We start from the raw sequence: 25,840 nt of genomic DNA on the forward strand, positions 1-25,840 counted from the left end.
GTGCAAGTTCTCCCACTTAAAAAGATGAGAGAGGCCTGTAATTTTCATCATAGGTACACGTCAACTATGACAGACAAATTGAGACATTTCTTTCCAGAAAATCACATTGTAGGATTTTTAATGAATTTATTTGCAAATGATGGTGGAAAATAAGTATTTGGTCACCTACAAACAAGCAAGGCTCTCACAGACCTGTAACTTCTTCTTTAAGAGGCTCCTCTGTCCTCCACTCGTTACCTGTATTAATGGCACGTGTACCTATGATGAAAATTACAGGCCTCTCTCATCTTTTTAAGTGGGAGAACTTGCACAATTGGTGGCTGACTAAATACTTTTTTTCCCCACTGTAGCTTACTTTGAACAGGTCTCTCTTGTAAAAGAGATTTGATCACAATGAGAATAACCTGTATAAATAAAGGTTAAATAAAACATACTATTTTCATCCTCCATATATTTTTCTGCATACTTTATGTACTATTCTAAAGCTACTTTTTATTAACATTTCATTGAGTTCAAAAATAATAAAACCATATAAAAAATGTCTACATATATAAATGATTCACCATGAGCAATGGTCAAATTAGACACCCTAGACAGCCCATATGAATCTTTCATACATTGAAATATGAGTCTGCAAATCTGGAAAGAAATTCATGAATTTGAGGCCACCCGGAAAATAAATATTTACGACACCCTCAATCCCCCTTTTTCTCCCGGTCTCTGGTAATTGTCTGTGATTCATTTTGTTTTCTCTGTGGAAGAAGGAAAATCAATCTTACACTATTGGCTGTGAGACATATAGGCATTGAGATTCTGCAAATCGCCCAATTTGACAGTCAGTCTTTTTCTAGGCTGGGATTCACACAGCCCTGCACTATGGACAAATAATATTCCTATTGCTTCACATAAAAGGTATTTACATGGAATAAATTAACTAAATAAGCAATTGGATAAACTGCAGTAGCCAATGTTTACCGGGTTAAACAAAAAAGGAGTTTATGGATTTTTGCCCAGTTCAGCATTTTCTGCGGTCCGGGTTTAACTTAATACGGTTATTAGTTTTCTTTCCTTCTCAGCCCAAAAATATCCTTCTCAGTCCAAAAATAATGCAATCTCTTAGTCTTCTTAAACAACGCAGCCATTTGAAGTAGCCTGGTCCTTTGAAGTAGCCTCGTTGGGCTTTATTAATTTGTAACCCTCTGCATTAGGTTATTTTCTAGCACTATAGCGCCCTTAGATTTTTCTTTTGCCCTTTTTTTTACATGCATCAAAGCCATTTTCGCAGAGGAAAATGCAGCCACCAATTATGTATTTTCTGTGTAAAAGACAAAAACGTTGCTATGATTAGGTGGATGTTGCCCTTACTATATATAAGTGCCGAGGCCAGTTTTACCTTTAAAACTCCAACGATTAAAGTTAGCATTGGTAGACGGTAAGATGGTCTCAGATCTGCACTTCTGCTCGTCTTACAGACCAGATAGCTGGCAGTGCATAAAAGAAACAACATACACTTTGAGAGAATCGATTGAGCCAGACTCACCTACCCACTGTGTTCTAAACTCCTTACGATGGCTCCTTAGGCAAAGGCTAGAAAGAAGATAAAATAAAAGATTGAAAGGCAGAGAAACTTCAGGACACACCACAGCTCTCTTCTATCAAAGTACACGATCATACTTTATTCCTGCCAAATGGCAAGGAGCATGAAGCATATAACAGATGTCCCTTTCGAAGCACAGATGGCAAGACATTCAATTATATTTAAGGCTAGATGATGGAAACTTAAGGTTAGGTTTACTTGTCAAATGTTGCACTTTTTCTGACCTTTGAACTACACACTACCAGGAAATACTAGCAGGTAAGATGGGTCCAGATGGACGCCTGAGCCATGGTTCCTGAGGCATTACCTTCCAGTGTCACAATAGAACAATTCGAATATGCTGTGTGTCCAGTGAAAATCAAACTACATGCTTGCTGCATGTTGTTTAATAGTAAAGGAATAGTTCTTTCTTTCCACTTCATTATCTATTCTCTGTGAATAAGCACTAATATTTTTGTGTGTCTCATTCATTTCCCAGAGCACTTTCTGTTGTTTCCCTCACATTTTCGAAGAAACTCATGAGGGCATTTAAACTGGTAAGGCATCGAAAACAACTGTTTGCCTTTTGCCCAGAGGGACGGAAACAACTGCTAGTGCTTTCTAGCTGTGGGGAATGAATGACATACTTCCAAGGAGCTAATGTCTAAGCTGATCATAATCAGGAAGCTAATGGTCTGTGGAGCCAATCGAGGCCATGGTGCAGTGGGGAGTGGTAAACACATTGGCTTTCCCAGGAGCCTCTTCTCTGCTGTGCGGGGCTCCTGCAGCAACAACGGCCACAGTTGGTATTCCACTTCCCACCCATCTGTTGGTCAGTCGGTAGTTCAGTCAATAGATCAGTCGTGTCTGTCTGTCTGTCTGTCTGTCTGTCTGTCTGTCTGTCTGTCTGTCTGTCTGTCAGTCTGTCTGTCTGAGTGCCCTACCTAGCGCTATCAGAGAAACACTCCTCAGAGCAGCGCTGATCCACCGCACCTCTCCGACAACATGTAATCTAAATGCTAAGTACTTCTACTGCATCTTTAAATCAAAATAAGAAAAGAGTGAGAGGGGAAAAAAGCTTATATGACCACAATAGAATCTAATTAAAAGGCTAACAAGGTGAGTTGGGTCCAGGAGAGGAGGTGTGGGAGAGACATAGTGGCCTGTACCACTGCCAGTCAAACAAACAGCTGGGCAATGCCTAGTGTTCACAGGAAAAGAAACCTAAGGACATCGCAGACTATGTCCTCTCCTTAGGCTACCAAGAGAAAGACAGAAAAAAAAGAATGGGAGAGGGATGGAGAAAGAGAGGGATACAACAAAGGTAATGAGTGTTACACTAATTAGCTATTCTTTGTTTTATTGAAAGGCATAAACCCTGACTCTGAGCTCCAGGGACTGTATGTGTCAAGCTTCTCAGAGTAGGAGTGCTGACCTAACCCTAAAAGAGAATGTGTCTCTATGTAACCGGCTTCACCGTGCTGCTAACGGCTTCGCTTCCGGCCTTTGCCGGGTGGGGTTAACATCTCAAGCTCAGAGCCACAAACAACCATTAGAATTGCTATTATTCTGCCTCCAGTCAGAGCCCCAAATACACAACATGCCAGAGTGCATGCTATCAGACCAGGGCGGGGAGTTTGTGTACTCATCCAGGCAACACACATTGTCATTCATTTTAATGGCTAACGAAGATGAAAAACAGTCACTATCTAACAGCTGGGCTGGTCCCATTTCTCTGTACATTATTTGTTGGATGAGATCTGCAGCAAAACATACCATAGCACCTTCTATCTTTAGGACTATTGCTAGAATTGCTACTGTTGTGTATTGGGGTTGTGCCGCAAGAGCATCATGGGGGTTGCATGATATAGATAAATGGTTGAACTGATTCCTGTCTCCCGTCTCATCATTATTGAATTGTTATAAAGACTTGGTTATGAAACCCACGAGACATAACAAAAGATTGGCGACAAGTAAGTCTGAAACTACAGGAACTATTCTGTCCTGAAGAAGTCGTTTTAAAATGTTATTTTCCGTGGTACAGTCTAGGCTAATATTAGCACAGTGTATTGTTAGCAGAGGCAAGTGCATTGTCGAGCTAGCTAAGAGAGATAGTTAGCATCGTCATGGGCGGCAGAAAAGGATTCGAAACGGATGTCAGGAAGAGGGAGAATCAGTGACAATGTTTGCTGCTGCATTAAAGACACTATCAGAGCACTTTGAGTTTAATGATGCTCTAGATGACATGGGCTACGGAGTGAAGCTACACAAAAGAGACTATTGACTGAAAGTAATCTGACCTTGGCAAAGGCCATTGAAGTCAGTGTGTCCATGGAACTAGCTACTAAAAAGGCTCAGCAGTTGAGTTCATCAGGACAAGTGCAGAGTTGCAACTGAAAATCAGAGACAGGGATATCAAGGCACATGCTCCTCTGTGGCAAGGCGGGACATTAGGTGTCTACATGCTGGTGTAAGGACATGGATTGCTGAGCCTGTGGTAAAAAGGGCCACATCAAACAAGCCCGCAGAAACAAAAAGAGCTCAGAGAAAATGTTAAAGACTGAAAACAAGAAAGAGACATTCCAACGAAAGAAAAAGAGATGTTCACACTGTTGAGCAGGAGAACACTGAGGTGAGTGACTCATCAGACGAGGAAGTCACACTGAATATACTGACTGTTGCTGGGGAGTGTCAGCGGGTGCTGTAGGTGGGTGTGGTGCAGGAATCAGGCGCAGAAACTTAGTCCAAAAGACTTTAGTGAACACTCACTCATAACACGAGCCAAAAGCCCGGAGGCGAGAAAATACGCACACAGGCGTAAAACAAAATGTGCACTAACATGTGCGAGAACCCTCCCTAACAGAGGAGGAAAACAACGAAGCACAGACAACCAACAGTAGCGCACAAACACGACAGCAAGTACAATCACACACAACACCTGACAAAACACAACGAGAACTTATAGGACACTAATGAACGCTAAACGAAAACAGGTGTACAACATCAAGACAAAACCAAACGAACATCGAAACATACAACGGTGGCAGCTAGTACTCCGGAGACGACCACCGCCGAAGCCTGCCCGAGCAAGGAAGAGAGGCAGCCTCGGCCGAAACCGTGACAGGGAGCCGCACGGCTACTATGTCTCTCCCTTGCTAGAAGAGCAGCCGGTGCGTATGGAGATTGACACAGGGGCAGCTGTATCTCGTGTCAGACACAGTCTACAAAAAGACACTGCAACACCTTCCACTTCAGCCAGCACACATCGTGTTAAAGACTTACACAGGTGAATCTGTCGCCGTGAGAGGCATCCCTGAGGTCACAGTTCAGTTAAACGGACACATTGAAAAGCTGCCACTCCACATCGTGAAAGGAGACTATCCATCACTACTGGGACATTCATGGTTGGATAAAATCACATTGAACTGGCCATCAATGTGTACAATCTTAGGCCCTAATCTATGGATTTCACATGACTGGGAATACAGATATGCATCTGTTGGTCACAGATACCTTTAAAAAAAAGGTAGGGGCGTGGATCAGAAAATCAGTCAGTATCTCTTTTGACCACCATTTGCTCATGCAGCACAACACATATCCTTCGCATAGAGATGATCAGGCTGTTGATTGTGGCCTGTGGAATGTTGTCCCACTCCTCTTCAATGGCTGTGCGAAGTTGCTGGATATTGGCGGGTACTGGAACACGCTGTCGCACACGTCGATCAAGAGCATCCCAAACACGCTCAATGGGTGACATGTTTGGTGAGTATGCAGGCTATTGTAGAAGGACATTTTCAGCTTCCAAGAATTATGTACAGATCCTTGCGACATGGGGCCGTGCATTATCATGCTGAAACATGAGGTGATGGCAGCAGATGAATGGCACGACAATGGGCCTCAAGATCTCGTCACGGTATCTCTGTACATTCAAATTTCCATCGATAAAATGCAATTGTGTTTGTTGTCCTTAGCTTATGCCTGCCAATACCATTACCCCAGCGCCACCATAGGGCACTCTGTTCACAACGTTGACATCAGCAAACCATTCGCCCACACGACACCATACACGCTGTCTGCCATCTGCCCGGTACAGTTGAAACTGGGATTCATCCATGAAGAGCACACTTCTCCAGCGTGACAGTGTCCATCGAAGGTGAGCATTTGCCCACTGAAGTCAGTTACGATGCCGAACTGCAGTCAGGTCAAGACCCTGGTGAGGACGACGAGCACGTAGATGAGCTTCCCTGTGACGGTTTGTGCAGAAATTATTTGGTTGTGCAAACTAACAGTTTCATCAGCTGTCCGGGTGGCTGGTTCAGACGATCCCGCAAGTGAAGAAGCCAGATGTGGAGGTCCTGGGTAGGCGTGGTCACACGTGGTCTGCAGTTGTGAGGCCGGTTGGACATACTGCCAAATTCTCTAAAATTACGTAGGAGGTGGCTTAAGGTAGATAAATTAAAATGTAATTCTCTGCCAACCGCTCTGGTGGACATTCCTGCAGTCAGCATGCCAATTGCATTATTCTTCCAATCATCGGTTGAATACCTCGGGCACGTCATCGACGCCCCGGGTCTTCACAAGGCTCCGTCCAAGGTTAACACTAGAACTGCTAAAGCAGTCATCTTGACTGCTCATGATTTATTTATTTTATTACTCTGACTTTTTTAAACTCATGCCCCCCTCCGTTCCTAAGTCTATATAACACACTGCCATTGTTAGAGTCTTAATATCACAAACAGAACTGGAGTTATAACCAGTTTTAGGAGGTCATAAAAAAAACAGTAGGGCCTGCTCCGCTCCTTTTTCCAACAGTTGAAAGTGCAGTGCCCAGCTGATAATCCCCCTAGCAATTGCCTCCAAACTGAACCTAAACTAGACCGAAACTAATTTCACACATATAACAACAGATGAAATAAATGAAGTAAAGTATGATGGGGGAGAATGGGTGAGTTGATGAGCGACGGGAAGCAAAATAAGCATAATTATGTAATCACCAATTGTGAATGAAGAACAGGGCAGGCCCTTTTATTGTAATGATCCATATTAATTATAGGCCTAATCTTAAAATGCTATGTACCCTATATCAGTTCACCAAATCAAAGCAGTCTTATCAGTCTACTCTGACCTACTTGGAGTAGGCTACACAGCGAGAGCGTGAGTAATTGTACATGCTGAACGGCTTTCAATCTCTGGGAAAATATCCACATCGGGCAGCAGGCGGGAGTGTCAAATAAAATAAAATAAAATTGTATTTGCCACGTGTCGAATACTTACAGTGAAATGCTTACAAGCCCTTAACCAACAATGCAGTTTTTTAAGAAAATAAAAAATAAACAAATATATAAGTAAAAAATAGAAAATAGCAAATAATTAAAGCAGCAGTAAAATAAAATAACAGTAGGAAGGCTATATACAGGGGGTACCGGTACAGAGTCAATGTGCAGGGGCACTGGTTAGTCGAGGTAATTGAGGTAATATGTACATGTGGGTAGAGATAAAGTGACTATGCATAAATAATAAACAGAGTGGCAGCAGCGTAAAAGAGGGGGGGGGGGGGGGGGGCAATGCAAATAGTCCGGGTAGCCATGATTAGCTGTTCAGGAGTCTTATGGCTTGGGGGTAGAAGCTGTTTAGAAGCCACTTGGACCTCGACTTGGTGCTCCGGCGCCGCTTGCCGTGCGGTAGCAGAGAGAACAGTCTATGACTAAGGTGGCTGGAGTCTTTGACAGTTTTTAGGGCCTTCCTATGACACCGCCTGGTATAGAGGTCCTGGATGGCAGGAAGCTTGGCCCCAGTGATGTACTGGGCCGTACGCACTACCCTCTGTAGTGCCTTGCGGTCGGAGGCCAAGCAGTTGCCATACCAGGCGGTGATGCAACCAGTCAGGATGCTCTCGATGGTGCAGCTTTAGAATTTTTTGAGGATCTGAGGACCCATGCCAAATCTTTTTAGTCTCCTGAGGGGGAATAGGCTTTGTCGTGCCCTCTTCACGACTGTCTTGGTGTGTTTGGACCATGATAGTTCGTTGGTGATGTGGACACCAAGGAACTTGAAGCTCTCAACCTGTTCCACTACAGCCCCGTCAATGAGAATGGGGGCGTGCACAGTCCTCTGTTTTTATCCTGTAGTCCACAATCATCTCACGTTGAGGGAGATGTTGTTATCCTGGCACCACACAGCCATATCTCTGACTTCCTCACTATAGGCTGTCTTATCGTTGTCGGTGATCAGGCCTACCACTGTTGTGTCGTAGGCAAACTTAATGATGGTGTTGGAGTCATGCCTGGCTATGCAGTCATGGATGAACAGGGAGTACAGGAGGGGACTGAGCACGCACCCCTGAGGGGCCCCCGTGTTGAGGATCAGCGTGGCAGATGTGTTGTTACCTACCCTTACCACCTGGGGGCGGCCTGTCAGGAAGTTCAGGATCCAGTTGCAGAGGGAGGTGTTTAGTCCCAGGTCCTTAGCATAGTGATGAGCTTTGAGGGCACTATGATGTTGAACGCTGAGCTGTAGTCAATGAATAGCATTCTCACGTAGGTGTTCCTCTTGTCCAGGTGGGAAAGGGCAGTGTGGAGTGCAATAGAGATTGCATCATCTGTGGATCTGTTGAGGCAGTATGCAAATTGGAGTGGGTCTAGGGTTTCTGAGATAATGGTGTTGATGTGAGCCATGACCAGCCTTTCAAAGCACTTTATGGCTACAGACGTGAGTGCTACAGATCGGTAGTCATTTAGGCAGGTTATCTTAGTGTTCTTGGGCACAGGGACTGTGGTGTTCTGCTTGAAACTTGTTGGTATTACAGACTCAGTCAGGGACATGTTGAAAATGTCAGTGAAGACGTACACGTCCTTCTCGGAGTACACGTCCTGGTAATCCGTCTGGCTATGGGGGCATAGAAGTGATTTAGCATAGAAGTGATTTAGCTCGTCTGGTAGGCTTGTGTCACTGGGCAGCTCGCGGCTGTGCTTCCCTTTGTAGTCTGTAATAGTGTTCAAGCCCTGTCACATCCGACGAGCGTCAGAGCCGGTATAGTACGATTCAATCTTAGTCCTGTATTGACTGTTTGCCCATTTGATGGTTCGTCAGATGGCATAGTGGGATTTCTTACAGTGAGGGAAAAAAGTATTTGATCCCCTGCTGATTTTGTACGTTTGCCCACTGACAAAGAAATTATCAGTCTATAATTTTAATGGTAGGTTTATTTGAACAGTGAGAGACAGAATAACAACAACAAAAAATCCAGAAAAACGCATGTCAAAATGTTATAAATTGATTTGCATTTTAATGAGGGAAATAAGTATTTGACCCCCTCTAAATCAGAAAGATTTCTGGCTCCCAGGTGTCTTTTATACAGGTAATGAGCTGAGATTAGGAGCACACTCATAAAGGGAGTGCTCCTAATCTCAGCTTGTTACCTGTTAAAAGACACCTGTCCACAGAAGCAATCAATCAATCAGATTCCAAACTCTCCACAATGGCCAAGACCAAAGAGATCTCCAAGGCTGTCAGGGACAAGATTGTAGACCTACACAAGGCTGGAATAGGCTACAAGACCATCGCCAAGCAGCTTGGTGAGAAGGTGACAACTGTTGGTGCGATTATTTGCAAATGGAAGAAACACAAAATAACTGTTAATCTCCCTCGGCCTGGGGCTCCATGCAAGATCTCACCTCGTGGAGTTGCAATGATCATGAGAACGGTGAGGAATCAGCCCAGAACTTTGCCAACAAGGGTTTTGCCACCAAGTACTAAGTAATGTTTTGCAGAGGGGTCAAATACTTATTTCCCTCATTAAAATGCAAATCAATTTATAACATTTTTGACATGCGTTTTTCTGGATTTTTTGTTGTTGTTATTCTGTCTCTCACTCTTCAAATAAACCTACCATTCAAATTATAGACTGATCATGTCTTTGTCAGTGGGAAAACGTACAAATCAGCAGGGGATCAAATACTTTTTTCCCCTCACTGTATAAGCATCCGGGTTAGAGTCTCGCTCCTTGAAAGCGGCAGCTCTACCGATAAGCTCAGTGCGGATGTTGCCGGTAATCCATGGCTTCTGGTTGGGGTACGTACGGTCACTGTGGGGACGACGTCATCGATTTACTTATTGATGAAGCCAGTGACTGATGTGGTGTACTCCTCAATGCTATTGGAAGAATCCCGGAACATTTTCCAGTCTGTGCTAGCAAAACAGTCCGGTAGCTTAACATCTGCGTCATCTGACCACTTCCTTTTTAACCGAGTCACTGGTGCTTCCTGCTTTAGTTTTTGCTTATATGCAGGAATCAGGTGGATAGAGTTATGGTCAGATTTGCCAAATGGAGGGCGAGCGAGAGCTTTGTACGTGTCTCTGTGTGTGGAGTAAAGGTGGTCTAGAGTTTTTTTCCCTCTAGTTGCACGTTTAACATGCTGGTAGAAATGAGGTAGAACCGATTTAAGTTTCCCTGCATTAAAGTCCCCAGCCACTAGGAGCGCTGCCTCTGGATGACCGTTTTTTCTGTTTACTTATGGCCTTATACAGCTCATTGAGTGCAATCTTAGTGCCAGCATTGGTTTGTGGTGGTAAATGGACAGCTATGAAAAATATAGATGAAAACTCTCTTGGTAAATAGTGTGGTCTACAGCTTATCATGAGATACTCTACCTCGGGCGAGCAAAACCTTGAGACTTCCTTAGTATTAGACTTTATGCACCAGCTGTTGTTTACAAATACACACAGACCGCCACCCCTTGTCTTACCGGAGTCAGCCGTTCTATCCTGCCGATGTAGCGTATAACCCGCCAGCTGTATGTTATCCATGTCGTCGTTCAGCCATGACTCGGTGAAACATAAGATATTACAGTTATTAATGTCCCATTGGTAGGATAACCTTAATCTTAGGTCATCTAATTCATTTTCAAATGATTTAACATTGGCTAATAGGAATGATGGAAGAGGCAGTTTACTCACACGCCGTTGGATCCTACGTCCACGATATCTCTGTCTCTTTCTCATGTGAATGACGGGGATTTGGGCATTGTCGGGTGTCTGTAGAATATCCTTTGCATCCGACTCGTTGAAGAAAAAATCTTCATCCAATACGAGTTGAGTAATCACTGTCCTGATATCCAGAAGCTCTTTTTGGTCATAAGAGACAGTGGCAGAAACATTATGTACAGAATAAATTACAAATAACGCGAAAAAACACACATAAATGTATAATTGGTTAGAGGGCTGTAAAACTGCAGTGATGATGAGGCTTGTGGAACTTCACGTTTGGCAAGGGGAGCAATGTCACCATGGACAATTTCTTCACATCACTGGCGAACAAGTTGCTTGCAAAGAAAACAAGTCTGGCTGGCACCATGAACAAAGTGAGATGGGATTTCAAAGTGTGTCAAGCTACAAAAATGTTGTAAACTGTTAGGACAAGGGATAAGAGCTAAATTAAATCCAACTGATGCCAGTGCGTGAAAATGCACACAAGCTGACAATAATTGACTATTTTTGACTGCTGTCATATCGACACTTACAGTATATTCATTATAATGCCATTATTGCTTTTGTGCAGAGTTTACTATTTATCAAGGCCACTTGGCGCTTATAATGATGTTTAGGCTACTAATGTTTTCATAATTTGACTGTGCCTCTTTTGACCGTGATTCTTGGTGGTTAGGGTATTTAAAAAATAAAAAAAATAAGCTGTTACCATGTTCCAACACATGCTTTCTGTTTCATAGTTGTAACAAAGACACTCAATGAATAAAATTGATTGAACACTAGAATTTTGGCATTTTTTTTGTTTTTCCATATAGCCTACAGCAGGGTTCTTCAATTCAGGTCCTGGAGGGCCGAAACACCTCTGTTTTTCATCCTCTCCTTCTAATCAGGGGCTAATTCAGACCTGGGACACCAGGTGAGTGCAATTAACTACCAGGTAGAAATAAAAAACAGAAGTGTTTCGGCCCTCCAGGACCGGAATTGAAGAACCCTGGCCTACAGTAACATAAACTAATGAAAATGTTATTGTGTTATTTGAAATAAAATACAAATTGTATTCTAATGTTACCCAAGGCCTTTATAAACACAACCAAATGATTATTTTTGCTATAGCATATATTAAATATATGAATTACACTGTTAGAATGTTGCAGTCAGAATTACTGCTCACTAGCTTAAAGGGGGGTCCATTGACACCCAGCCGTTCTAGTGTTAAGGCTATCTTGGACGCCCAAGCTCCTCAGAACGTGAGCAAACTACGTTCTTTCCTGTGGTTATTGAATTACTATGGACACTTAATCCCGTGCTTAGCAATGAAGCTGAAACCGCTACATCAGTTGCTTTGTCAGGAAAAAACATGGAAATGAACAGAATAATGTGAGGAAGCATTCGTGAAAACCAAGGAAACTCCTGAAATCATCGTCATTGCTCATCCAACTAGCTTGTGATGCTTCTTTATGGTGTGGGAACAGTCGTGTCCCATATCATTGCTTCCAGGCAAAGAAGCCGATTACTTTCACATTGAGGATATTGAACAAAGCAGAAAGTAACTACGCACAGATAGAACGAGAAGCCATAGGCATCGTTTTTGGTGTGCGTAAGTTTCACCAGTATCTGTACGGGAGGAAGTTCACCCTTCTTACAGATCAACGTCCGCTGATGAGCATCTTTGGACTGCATACTGGGATTCTTTTTTTTTTGGGGGGGGGGGGGATTCCGTCAATTGCATTTTCAGCACACACTTATGAAATCAAGTACCACAAGTCAGAACTGCACTGCAACACAGATGGACTTTCCAGGTTGTCACTAATTGTGGTCAAGCCGGAGTCACGCCAAGTTGAGATCTTCTACTTCAGACGAGTGGAAAACGCACCAGTCACTTCAACACAATTGCGGAGAAACACCAGAAACGACCCAGTGATCTGAAGTGATGGGCATTGTCATCAAATGTAAAGTCGCAGGAGATGATCCGGAAATGAAACCTTACATTTCCAGGAGAACTGAGCTGCCAGTACAGTCCGGTTGTCTGCTGTGGGGAGGAGAGTTATCATTCAGCCTTCACTGAGGAAACCAGTATTGCAACAGCTAAACTCAGGTCATTGTGGAATGGTTCGCATGAAGGAAATCGCACAAAGCTACTTCTGGTGGAAAGCAAAAACATGTTCCTCATGTCATAAGGTTCTCAACTTGCACCTCAACTTGCACCTCTTCCTACGTGGGATTGCCCGGAGGCGGCATGGCAACGCATACATATCGACTTCGCAGGTCAATTCGAATACAGAATGTTTCTTGTTGTCATGGATACTCATAGAAATTGGCTAGAGGTTGCCATCATGAGTTCTACTAATGCAGAGAAGACCATCGAGAAGCTTGGAGAAGTGTTTAGTCAGTTCGGATCGCCACTCCAACTCGTTAGCAACAACGGACGACAACTAGTGTCCCAGGAAATGACCACGTTCCTACAGGTGAATGGTGTAGAGCACATCAGGTCTGCACCATATCATCCATCAACCAACGGGCTGGCGGAGAGGTTTTTACAGACCATGAAACATGCCTTAGAAGCGTCTCAAGGTCAAGGGACACAACACCACGCTTGAAAAAGCTTCCTGCTATCCTACAAGAACACGCCTCTCACGCAACAACCAAGGCATCGCCTGCATCGCCACTCATGAAGCGAGTGCTACGCACAAGCTTCGACCTACTCAAACCTCCGAACGCAAAGGAGACGTCAACAAGAGAGCCAAGTCAAATGTTGTGAACTAAGAGCAAAGGACAGAGCTTTCAATCCTGGAGAAACTGTCTTAGCTAGGAACTACCTCAAAAGACCAAAGTGGGTTCCTACTACAGACATAGCTCAGACTGGTCCTGTTTTACATTGTCCAGACTGCATAAGATGTCATCTGGAAAGGGCACACAGATCAGTTACTGTTGAGAAAAGCAACACCGACAGAACCACCAGTCGTCAGTGGTCCAGAACTGTTACTGGGTGACACTCTGACCCAGCAGTCGTCATCTAGGGGCTCACAGTCATCTTCTCAGGCCACCAACTCAGCCGCACCGACACAAGTGTATGAAAAGACTTTGACACAGGCTACTCACATGCCTAAACCTGTGCAAACGCCACAGTCTAAAGACATTGTTGAGAGTCAGCTTGACCGCCGTTACCCTACGAGAGATAGGTGGGCACCTAGATGCTTGGACTTGTGAAAACAGACTTAATCTCCCGACAGTTCATGTAGGAGGGGAGGAGTTGTTGTGTATTGGGGTTGTGTCACACAGCCTAGCATTAAAGAGCGTTGGGCCAGTAACCGAAAGGTCGCTAGTTCCAATCCCCAAGCTGAATACAGAAGTTTACATACACCTTAGCCAAATACATTTAAACTCAGTTTTTCACACTTCCTGACATTTAATCCTATAAAAAATTCCCTGTCTTAGTTCAGTTAGGATCACCACTTTATTTTAAGAATGTGAAATGTCAGAATAATAGTAGAGAGAATAATTTAATTCAGCTTTTATTTATTTCACCACATTCCCAGTGGGTCAGAAGTTTACATATTCTCAATTAGTATTTGGTAGCTTTGCCTTTAAATTGTTTAACTTGGGTCAAACGTTTCAGGTAGCCTTCCACAAGCTTCCCACAATAAGTTGAAGACCCATTTGCGACCAAGCTTTAACTTCCTGACTGATGTCTTGAGATGTTGCTTCAATATTTGCCTTCCTCATGATGCCATCTATTTTGTGAAGTGCACCAGTACCTCCTGCAGCAAAGCACCACCACAGCATGATAATGCCACCCCCGTACTTCACGGTTGGGATGGTGTTCTTCGGCTTGCAAGCGTTCCCCTTTTTCCTCCAAACATAACGATGGTCATTATGGCCAAGCGGTTCTATTTTTGTTTCATCAGACAAGAGGACATTTCTCCAAAACGTACGATCTTTGTCCCCATGTGCAGTTGCAAACCATAGTCTGGCTTTTTTATGGCGGTTTTGGAGCAGTGGCTTCTTCCTTGCTTAGCGGCCTTTCAGGTTATGTCGATATAGGACTCGTTTTACTGTGGATATAGATACTTTTGTCCCTGTTTCCTCCAGCATCTTCACAAGGTCCTTTGCTGTTGTTCTGGGATTGATTTGCACTTTTCTCACCAAGGTATGTTCATCTCTAGGTGACAGAACGCGTCTCCTTCCTGAGCGGTATGACGGCTGCGTGGTCCCATAGTGTTAATACTTGCGTACTATTGTTTGTACAGATGAACATGGTACCTTCAGGTGTTTGGAAATTGCTCTCAAGGATGAACCAGACTTGTGGACGTCTACAATTTATTTTCTGAGGTCTTGGCTGCTTTCATTTGATTTTCCCATGATGTCAAGCAAAGAGGCACTGAGTTTGAAGGTAGGCCTTGAAATACATCTCCAATTGACTCAAATTATGTCAATTAGCCTATCAGAAGCTTCTAAAGCCATGACATCATTTTCTGGAATTTTCCAAGCTGTTTAAAGGCACAGTCAACTTAGTGTATGTAAACTTCTGACCCACTGGAATTGTGATACAGTGAATTATAAGTGAAATAATCTGTCTGTAAACAATTGTTGGAAAAATTACTTGTCATGCAAAAACTATAACTATAGTTTGTTAACAAGAAATTTGTGGAGTGGTTGAAAAACGAGTTTTAATGACTCCAACCTAAGTGTATGTAAACTTCCGACTTCAACTGTATATGTTATATATATCGATAACAGTCAATTATTAAATAATTACCTCTTATCAGTCTTATTCTGAACGTCACATAATCCTTAACCTGCAAGAACCCTAACCTTATTGATGAATCAGCAATACACAAATTGGCTTAATTATTTATTGACTAACTAACTAAATAATAACACAATACAAACACATACATAGGTTATTGATTACTAACATAATACAATGAAAACAGGTACCTAGTGGACTGGACTAACAATAGCATGAATGCTTGAGTAGAAGAAGGGTCAGAGTGGAAGGGAGAGACAGAGATTCAAACTATCGTGGTTACTTTGGAAACTACGCTCACAAAAATCAGAATACTTATGCACCCTAATAACGCTAATTCGGATTAGAAATGCAACATGTATTTACGTGTAGCTGTCCTCGATAGTTGAGTTGATGATGTAGGACTCTGGATTGCCCACCAGAGATCCCAATGTCCTAGGTAGAGTTTCTGGTCGTAGTAGTGGTTATAATTGATACTTCAGCTGTACCAGCGGTTGTCTGAGAGGGATTGTCCTCTCCTCTCGTGTCTTTAGTGAAGTTCTCTAGACGACTATACATGCCAGCTGCAAGTGTACCCCCCCTGAGATACAGTTATGTTTTTACACTGTCTTTAATGACATCACAACATAGTAACACATTTGACATGATTGTTATTTAAGTTCCCACCAACCATTTCCCACAATCTTTTAAGTAGGAATATTGTTTCATTATCCACTTTTGGATGTTGGAGTCTTGGCGGGAAGACTTCCTTTGTCTCACAGGGAAATTCCCTCTCCCAATACTGCATGGCACGGAAAAGTACGTTTCTGCAAGGAAGTTACGACCGGTCATAAAACTGTCCCCCAGGAAAGGGGGTGTTCAGACCTTTGCCTAGCCGGCATCTTTGATCCTCAGCCCATGATGGCAAGTCATGACAGTGTCTATGAACGGGGTAGATTGGACGGTTACCCACCTATGATTGACGTACCATTGGGTCGTACTAATTAACTAATTGATGTGCATCCTTTCATATTTAGTAGGGAGCACAATCCAGACCATGGCCGATAGAAATGAGGTGTATAGAAGAGACCTTATTTTACATCACATGGAATCAAGAGCAACCAGAGCCATTCTACATTTAATTTCTATCTGCTGCATTCTGAACGTTACACCTCAACAGAACACAGGTCTTTTTTTACACCAGACAAAAGTCTGTGGAAAAGAAAACAGAGCTGAGTAAAACAAAAATGTCAGTTCAAAAAGTAGGCAATGACATAAGTTGACATGGGAAGCGGGCTAAAAGTGCTCTAAGTGACAGGGGAAAGGACTGTGTTCAGACAGGGACTCTGACAGGAACAAGAGAGGAGTAACATACGCCGAGGAGAAAATAAAAGGAAAAAAATAGATGAATTAATAGAGTGTGGCAGCACAAGAGAAGTTAAAAAAAAAGACTGGAAGCCACTTTATTTATACCTACAAGGGGCTGTGGATAAAGTCATGAAATTCACTGGCTCTTAAAATGGAGCTAAAACATCAAGGCCATTGGAACGTCAAAGAGAAGAGGGAACAAATAGGGGAATCATATTGAAATATTTCAGCAGTCAGCTTTCATTCTTTGGTTTTAAGTCATCTTTCTTTCTACATGTAATCTTTCTTTCTACATATGTTTCCGTCTATCCATACTGTTTCATACTTTACACACCTATCCTGTCAGTAGCTGAGTGTAGATGCGGTGAGGAAATCAAGCGCAGGAAACACGGGCGTTCGTCAACAGACTTTAGTTAACAAAATGCAGCACCAAACAGGCGAACAGCCAACCGAACCGGGAGGCAAAATACAAATTACGCACAACACACACAGTGCGTAAAATGAAGATAGCGCACACAGTGCGGACTCTCGGAAAACAACAAACACGAGAGTAATACAAAAGAGCAACAGCTTGACAATAAACAATACCACATAACACCTGCCCCCACACACGAAAACTAAATAGGCAACCAAATCAAACACTAACAAGGGACAGGTGTACAAACAGACAAAACCAAACAAACATGAAACATTGAACGGTGGCAGCTAGTACTCCGGGGACGACGACCGCCGAAGCCTGCCCGAACAAGGAGGAGGAGCAGCCTCGGCCGAAACCGTGACATATCCCTCTTTCCTCTTGTTAACACACAATATTCCTCTGCTCTCTGTGTGTCATTCAAGCATACTTAAAAAAATATATATAATGAAATAATTAGTTACCCCATTATACAACTGGGGGGGGGGGCAATCAATACATTACAATCAATACACTACAGCATAAATTACAGCCTGTATGAAAACCAAAGGGATATCCAGGGGCTTTTTCCTTCCTTTGAGAACTGGGCTCGTTTGAAGTCTGTCTCCTCCAATATTGAGCAGGGGATATCAAAAGAACTTTGGGCATTAAGAAATGATGCATTCTGGTTTCGTAATACTGACATTAAAATACATTTTACAAGATGGAGTTATCAACACTTCCATATTTTAGTTGGTCAGATTAATCAGACGAATTGATCGAAGGCCAAAATTCAAAAGCAACGCTTTTCAATGCATAGGTTTGTCATAATAGGGCAGGGTTTTGCAGACCCAGATGAAGTCAACTGCTGGACGAAAAAACATGCTCAATGGAGATTCTTCATTGAAAGTGCTTTTTACTCCAGGGTCCAGGAAATGGGTCCTTAGAGTCTACAATAATTTAATGTTGGCTAACAACTTGAGGGAGAGGGAACAGTTGGCAGAAAGCCATCAGGGCATCAGGAGAAAAATGTTCAAGATGTGATGCAATTTTTGTGACCCATTGGGTCATCCTGCGTGTGCTGTTCCGTTTATAGAGCACTAACTATTTCAGCCAAAATGCATGACTGCAGCTTCCTCTAGCCCTTGCAACATCACAAAACACATTTCATACAGCATCCATTCTTATATTCTCCCTTAAATGAAATAACACTTTTTTTATTTTATTTTTTTTATTTATTATTTAGCAGACGCTCTTATCCAGAGCGACTTACAGTTAGTGAGTGCATACATTATTCTTTTTTCTTTTTCATACTGGCCCCCCGTGGGAATCGAACCCACAACCCTGGCGTTGCAAACGCCATGCTCTACCAACTGAGCTACCTCCCTGCCGGCCATTCCCTCCCCTACCCTGGACGACGCTGGGACAATTGTGCGCCGCCCCATTGGTCTCCCGGTTGCAGCCGGCTACAGCAGAGCCTGGATTTATTGCTTATTACATTACAGTGGCCTCAAATACTGTACAGTAGCCTACGCACAAAGAGCTCAGTCATCACTAGCTAGCAAGTGACCTCACTCTGCTACATTCATACAACAGAAGACAGCTAACAGTTCTTCCCTCCTGCCTTTCCCGTCCTCTCTCGTTGTCATTGCAAAATGTATCCGTTGCTAAATGTTTTGCTACTGTTTGCACTAATGAATACGACCCAGATTCAAAACATCAGCTAATAAACAGCGACTTGGACAGTTACACTCAAATACTTCCTTGATGCATAGCACCTGTCTGAATGGCTAGACAAGACCTCCCGGCTGTCATGCCACGACGTTCACCGCATATTCTTCCCAACCAATGTCTGGGCATCCCCTCCAGAGAATAACATATTTGAACCTTTCAGCAGCTCGATAGTGAGACAAATTGCCAGCTTGTTTCGGGCCCCTCGTGAGTGATTCATATTAATAGCTGGCTGGCGTGGAGCATGCGGCATATGCAAACTCCATTAGTCGGTTATAACAGAGAGTATGACCTGACAATGCCTCTGCTACAGGTTCTGGGGGTGGGGTGGAGAGGGGGGAAGGCTGCATTTAGAAAGTGTTGCAGGTGCAAGGGGTTGTGTATGCTACAGCCGAAACACACACATAAGTAAGAACACACATACACACACGTACACACACAAGTATGCACGCAGGCACGCACACACACAGAGATACACACACATTTACATACATATAAAGACACACACACACACACACACACTAGCACACTGGCAGACACACACACACTATGCCTGGCTGCATGCCCAACTGCAGTCTGTGTCACTCCATCTATTTCCTTAGCTCTCTCGTCCCTCTTTCTCCATCCTAGTCTGTTCAGCCCTCGTTAAGCATATTTCTAATTTCCATCCATCTTGAACATTCTTTCCTCCATATTGTGGTCTATCAGTCAGTGGCTCTGCTCTTCATCAAAGGCATCATCAATACACAATATTCTTACCCCAAAAACCCCAAAAGGTCCTTCAACAGCTAATTGACAAACCATGCTATATGTAATCTGCATTTTCAGCCAATGAAAAACAGTAAACAGTCAAGCACAGCTCATCTGTCAGAGTGAATGATGTAGGGATGAGTGCAGAACCATGAAATGTGCAGCAGCTGCCTGTGGCTCCCTGACAGGAGACTATAACACACACTGAAACCCATCAGGCATGCATGATGCAGTCTCTGGATGACCTTACATCTCTCAGTCTCTCTGACAGGCACAAGCACACAGGCAGGCAGGCACAGGCAAACACAGGAACACACACACCCTATTGATGTGCAGGTTGACTCATAACCTGCAGTCCCCGCGTGTAGCGGGTGATTCGGACGGAGTCAGGCGCAGGAGGTGTGAATCACAGAAAATGGTTTATTCGTCCAATACAGCAGTTAGCAGCAATGCGTAAACCAAATACAGTGCGCCTTCAATGCGTACTAGGAAAACGAAAACACACGGGTGAATATCCCGCCGATAAAAGTACATAATGCTCAACCGAGCTAGCGACACCTCCACATGGAACAATAACACACAAAGACATGGGGGAGCAGAGGGAATACTTATACAGAGACTGATGAGGGGATATGAACCAGGTGTGTGTGAAAAACAAGACAAAACAAATGGAATGATGAAAAGAGGAGCGGCAGTGGCTAGAAGGCCGGTGACGACGAACGCCGAAGCCTACCCGAACAAGGAGGCAGCTTCGGAGGAAGTCGTGACACCGCGGATGGGTTTAGGATCATTAAATATTGTGTGGCTGAAGGGCGGGTTGAATAAAGAGAAACAATACCTTAAACAATTATTAAATGTATAATTATTGTGCAATTTATATAGTCTACATTGAGTTTTTTTTCCCACTATTTTAGGCTATCTGGTATTAGTGCATAAACCTAAGCTTTAGGGCTTAACTGTATGCACGCCAAATTGCCTACACAGCCAATCGCCAAATAATGCTTCTGTGAATGGGCAGAACATTTTAAATATCAATCCACGGAAGCAAAAAGGACATTGTCAAAGTTTAATTTAATAAGACAAAAGCTTCAGAAAAGTCATGTTTGGAAAATATTTGGTGAAGTGGTAAAAGAGGATGATAGCAGTGCCGGCTATGCAGTGGAGATTTTAGCATGTAAATCTTGGTAGGGCAAACGAAACCAAAAGATGGGGATGCATGCCAGCAAAGCCACTACACAACACAACACTAAACAATACATTAATTTCACTATAATGGTGACAAACTGTGCCCACAAACTTTTTGGACCTGCATAAAGCTGTCCGAACAGCAGAGTTCCAACAGCAGTCCCAACACCTTACCACTGCTACACCTGGCTATCAGCGGAGCCTTGTCTGGCAGCGAAACAGTTTACTGCCTTTAAAAAAAACATAGCTGATATGGCTGACTTGCTTAAACAAATGTGGTTTCTACTGACAATTGAGATGTACAAACTATGGCATAAGGGGACCATGAGCGGACAAGAGGCAATCCATAATTTCGATTAAGACATTAATGAGCGAGCTAGGACGGACATATTCAATATAACTATTTGTTCAGCACTTTTGAAATGTACAGCGACAGAATTCAGAACATGGGCCATTCTTACAGTATTCTCTCTGTACACCAAGTCAGAACCATAGGATAAATAAAGGGGCATATAAGCAGACAATGAAAGCTCTTACAATATTCGATGATGACATTTCTCTAAAACAGGCTATAGGCTAAATGTGCACCACCAAGTAAGAACAGTAGGCTAAGTTATGAGGGGAAAAGGGACCAAATTATTAGGGTGAGACACATGGGTTACTAACAGCTTATCATACAACATACACTTAGTATTACTTTCTTAGCTACAGTATACATATCTCCCTGGTATATTACATCATTTGTGACTCGTTTCAGGAAACTAGGCATATGTCGCGCTTCACTACTTCACAGGAGAGCCATTTGAACGTAAACTTCTATATTTGATCAAAATGCGTTTTTTTTTGGCAGAAATGTCTTCTGGAACATGTGAACTTTCATGTGCCTTAATAACAAACTTGTATGCCATCTGTATATACGAACAAAATGGTTCAATTACGAGCCTAGTTGGTTTAGTCACAGAAAAAGACAGCAACCTTCCCGCTAGCCATGATTGGCTGAGATAATGAGTGGGCTGGACATGCCGAGTGATGAGTTCGGATTGATCTGCCATGTAGCACGCTTATGTCTATTTGAGCTGGTCAGTATGTGTAGGTAATCCTGTCTAACGCAGCTTTAAAAAAATATATATATTGCGTAGTTGAACTTCATAAGTGTTGCTCTCCACTTTCTGGAGGACCGAGCTTTGAAATCAGTGGAATTAGAGTATGATAGCTAAGGAGATGGAGAAAACACCTGTCTCCGGATTACCTGTCTCTTCAAACTAAGGGCAACCATGGCATCTATGACAGAGAGGAAGAAGCGTCCATCCATGTATACGGGTAAGATAGTCTAGCTAGCTACTACACGGGGGCCCCTCAGGGGTGTGAACTCAGTCCCCTCCTGTACTCCCTGTTCACCCATGACTGCATGGCCAGGCACGACTCCAACACCATCATTAAGTTTGCCGACGACACAACAGTGGTAGGCCTGATCACCGACAATTATGAGACAGCCTATAGGGAGGAGGTCAGAGACCTGGCCATGTGGTGCCAGGATAACAACCTTTCCCTCAACGTGATCAAGACAAAGGAGATGATTGTGGACTACAGGGAAAAAAAGAGGACTGAGCACGCCCCCATTCTCATCTACAGGGCTGTAGTGGAACAGGTTGAGAGCTTCAAGTTCCTTGGTGTCCACATACCAAAAAACTATTATGGTCCAAACACACCAATACAGTCGTGAAGAGGGCACGACAAAGCCTATTCCCCCTCAGGAGACTGAAAAGATTTGGCATGGGTCCTCAGACCTCAAAACGTTTTACAACTGCACCATCGAGAGCATCCTGACTGGTTACATCCCTGCCTGGTATGGCAACTGCTCGGCCTCCGACCGCAAGGCACTACAGAGGGTAGTGCGTACGGCACAGCACATCACTGGGGCCAAGCTTCCTGCCATCCTGGACCTCTATACCAGGCGGTGTCAGAGGAAGGCCCTAAAAATGATCAAAGACTCCAGCAACCCTAGTCATAGACTGTGCTCTCTGCTACCGCATGGCAAGCGGTACCGGAGCGCCAAGTCTAGGTCCAAAAGGCTTCTTAACAGTTTCTACCCCCAAGCCATAAGACTCCTGAACAGCTAATCATGGCTACCCGGACTATTTGCATTTCCCCCCCCCCAACCCCCTCTTTTACGCTGCTGTTACTCTGTTTATTATTTATGCATAGTCACTTTACCTCAATTACCTCGACTAACCGGTGCCCCCGCACATTGACTCTGTACCGGTACCCCCTGTATATAACCTCCCTACTGTTATTTTATTTTACTGCGGCTCTTTAATTATTTGTTATTTTTATTTTGTTGGTTAAGGGCTTGTAAGTAAACATTTCACTGTAATGTCTACACCTGTTGTATTCGGCGCATGTGGCAAATACAATTTTATTTTATTTATAGATATTACACTTTTCTAATTTTGTCAGAAAGTTAAAGTGTACTGTTAGCTAGCTATCTAATGTTAGCTGGCTGGCGCGCTAGCTAACGTCACGTGTATGATTTGTGTAGTAATATTATTCGTATCTCAGAGCCATATGCTTTGCTAGTTATAGCCTAATGTTAGCTAGCTAACATTGAACTTGGTTGGTTAGCTACCTGCAGATTCATGCAGGGTAGTAACGTCATGAGTTGGGATTATGGTTAATTGTTTACCTAGCTAGCTAGCTAGCCACTATGCAAGTAACCATTTCAATAGAAATTCACTGTGACAACTGTTGATAGATGTAGCTGGTAAATTCCCTCTGGTTATAGACGAGAGTGCTCTGAAATCTGAGTATGAGTGTGCCAGAACGCAGAATAACTGACACATTTACGAACGATTGAATATGGCCGATGTCAGTAAACGTTGGCAAAAAGAGCGTAATTAAATTGTTGCCAGCAGCACAGTTGCAGTCACCAACGCTCTGGATAACATAAAAACTGCCTAACCAGCTCTGCTAGGGCGAGTAAAATGGTCAGTGAGCTGTTCTCTCATTTGTGTCTGGAAGTAGCTAGCCAACGTTAGCCAGTTAGCTTGAGTGCTTGACTGCTGATGTTAGGACAGAGCGCTCGGATCAACCCTTAAAGAGATGGGAGGGGCTAAAGCTTAAGAGGGTGTGAACGATGCTGAATGGGTGTAGACAAAGAAGAGCTCTCCAGTAGGTACCAAAACATTGAGGCCATTTTCTCAAAATTGAGGTTACAAGTTTATCAACTTTTAAAGCAGAATTACTTACCCATTGTTCCTCAACTGTAGTGTATGATATACAAATGTCTAGCTCTGAGTCTCTACTTTTATCCAATAAAAAAAACACAATTTCAAATTTTGCATAAGACCGAATCGAGCCGGTCGGTCACATTTATGCAGCAGCATACAATACATTTTTGGACTCACCTTGTTGTGCTGTGCTCACATGAACAGGAAGGTGGCGCGGCAGTTTGTCATCAAACTTTGTCATCACAGTCTGGCATTCTCTGGATTTATGGTGCTTTCAAGACAACTGGGAACGTCAAATCATGACGTCAGTGGTCTTCAGGTCGGAGCTCTAGAAAGAGGCCAGAGTTCCTGACTTGGAATTGCGAGTTGGATGACCGTTTTTTTTCAGTTCCCTGTTGTCTTGAACTCACTGAAGTCGGAGATTTCCCAGTTCTGAGTTTCAAGTTGTTTTGAACGCGGAAGAAGTCATGCTGGATTGACAGCATGGCCCCAATGTTGAATGTTTATCCTTTTAAGCTTGGAAAGCAGGCTAGTGATTGCTTTGCAATGCTTGCAGTTAGCCACTGATTCCTTCCAAACCACTCATTGTTGAATTTTCCATTTCCAACTTGTTGTGTAACGTTTATGTCCAATGGTCGATGAGCACCGAAAGGTTTTATCTATAATTTCTCTTCATAATTTCTCTTCATCAAATCAAATCAAATTTATTTATTGGTCACATGCGCCGAATACAACAGGTGCAGACATTACAGTGAAATGCTTACTTACAGCCCTTAACCAACAGTGCATTTATTTTAAACAAAAAAATAAAATAAAACAACAACAAAAAAAAGTGTTGAGAAAAAAAAGAGCAGAAGGGCCTGCTGGCTTGCTAGATAAGATTTTAAAAGTATGATGTTGACATGATCAGTCCAATCAAAGCTATGGTGGATATAACGTGATTTGACGTCATTTTATCTGTGGCCAATGACCTTGAGCCTTCTTGGATGGGCACTTCTAATGTAACTCTATGGCAGCACCCAAGGGGCTTGAATTTTCGATCTCTCCCCGTAGATTTTGCGGTGATGTAGTGTCCCCATGAGTGACAGAACACTGAGCCAATCACGGCGCAACTAGAGAACATTACCAACCCCTACCCTCCATATATTCCGCTGGCTTCCCCACCACCACAGAAAGCACTGAGCTAGGCTGAAACACCTGCATTTTGGAGCTGCCTTACTCAAGAAAGCAAAAAAGAAACCATGTTTGTATGCGGCTTTATTAACTGAATACTTTTTTAACATTGTTTGCAAACTGATATGTGACACATATTAATGCCCAATTTTTTTTAGCTAAACAGGTGGGGCTCAAAACATGATGGGTCGCACTGAATGAGGGGTCGCCACTGCGGCTATGTTATGTGTGATGATTGTGAGGCGCCATACAAATTCGACAGTCACAAGACGGGACTTCAAATAGGCCTAGAGCCTATAACTGTAGCCTACTGTTTAGATGGGTTAAATGGAAACTGAAATCTAACTAACCAGAATAAACCTACTGTTTTTTGGACAACTCCAAAACCTCTGATAATACTTGTCCCGTGTGAATCAACATCCCTATGTTTTGAGGGAAATGTCTTGAGTTTTACAGGTGTTGCTCACGGTTTGAGCAAGAAAACAATAACTGATTGGATAAATTGAACTAAGTGCTGTGCATAAACTAGATATGAATGGCTGTCACGGTTTCGGCCGAGGCTGCTCCTTCTCCTTGTTCGGGCAGGCTTCGGCGGTCGTCGTCTCCGGAGTACTAGCTGCCACCGTTCTATGTTTCTATGTTTGATTGGTTTTGTCTGTTTGTTACACCTGTTCCTTGTTAGTGTTCATTATGCGTCCTATTTAGTTCTCTTGTGTTTGGTCAGG

General features: G+C 43.2%; 1 protein-coding gene across 2 annotated transcripts in view; it reads right to left on the reverse strand.

The window, feature by feature from the left end:
* Positions 1 to 25,840, reverse strand: part of LOC121545987 (chemokine-like protein TAFA-5) — a 76,921-nt gene that overhangs the window by 781 nt on the left and 50,300 nt on the right. For both annotated transcript variants that reach the window (XM_045209305.1, XM_045209304.1), the window contains exon 5: positions 1,541 to 1,587. In XM_045209305.1, coding sequence (XP_045065240.1) covers positions 1,564 to 1,587 — 24 coding nt within the window. In that variant the 3' untranslated portion in view covers positions 1,541 to 1,563. The remainder of the gene's footprint in view (positions 1 to 1,540; positions 1,588 to 25,840) is intronic.

The sequence above is a fragment of the Coregonus clupeaformis genome, chromosome 30 (assembly GCF_020615455.1).
Source record: "Coregonus clupeaformis isolate EN_2021a chromosome 30, ASM2061545v1, whole genome shotgun sequence".
Taxonomy (NCBI): domain Eukaryota; kingdom Metazoa; phylum Chordata; class Actinopteri; order Salmoniformes; family Salmonidae; genus Coregonus; species Coregonus clupeaformis.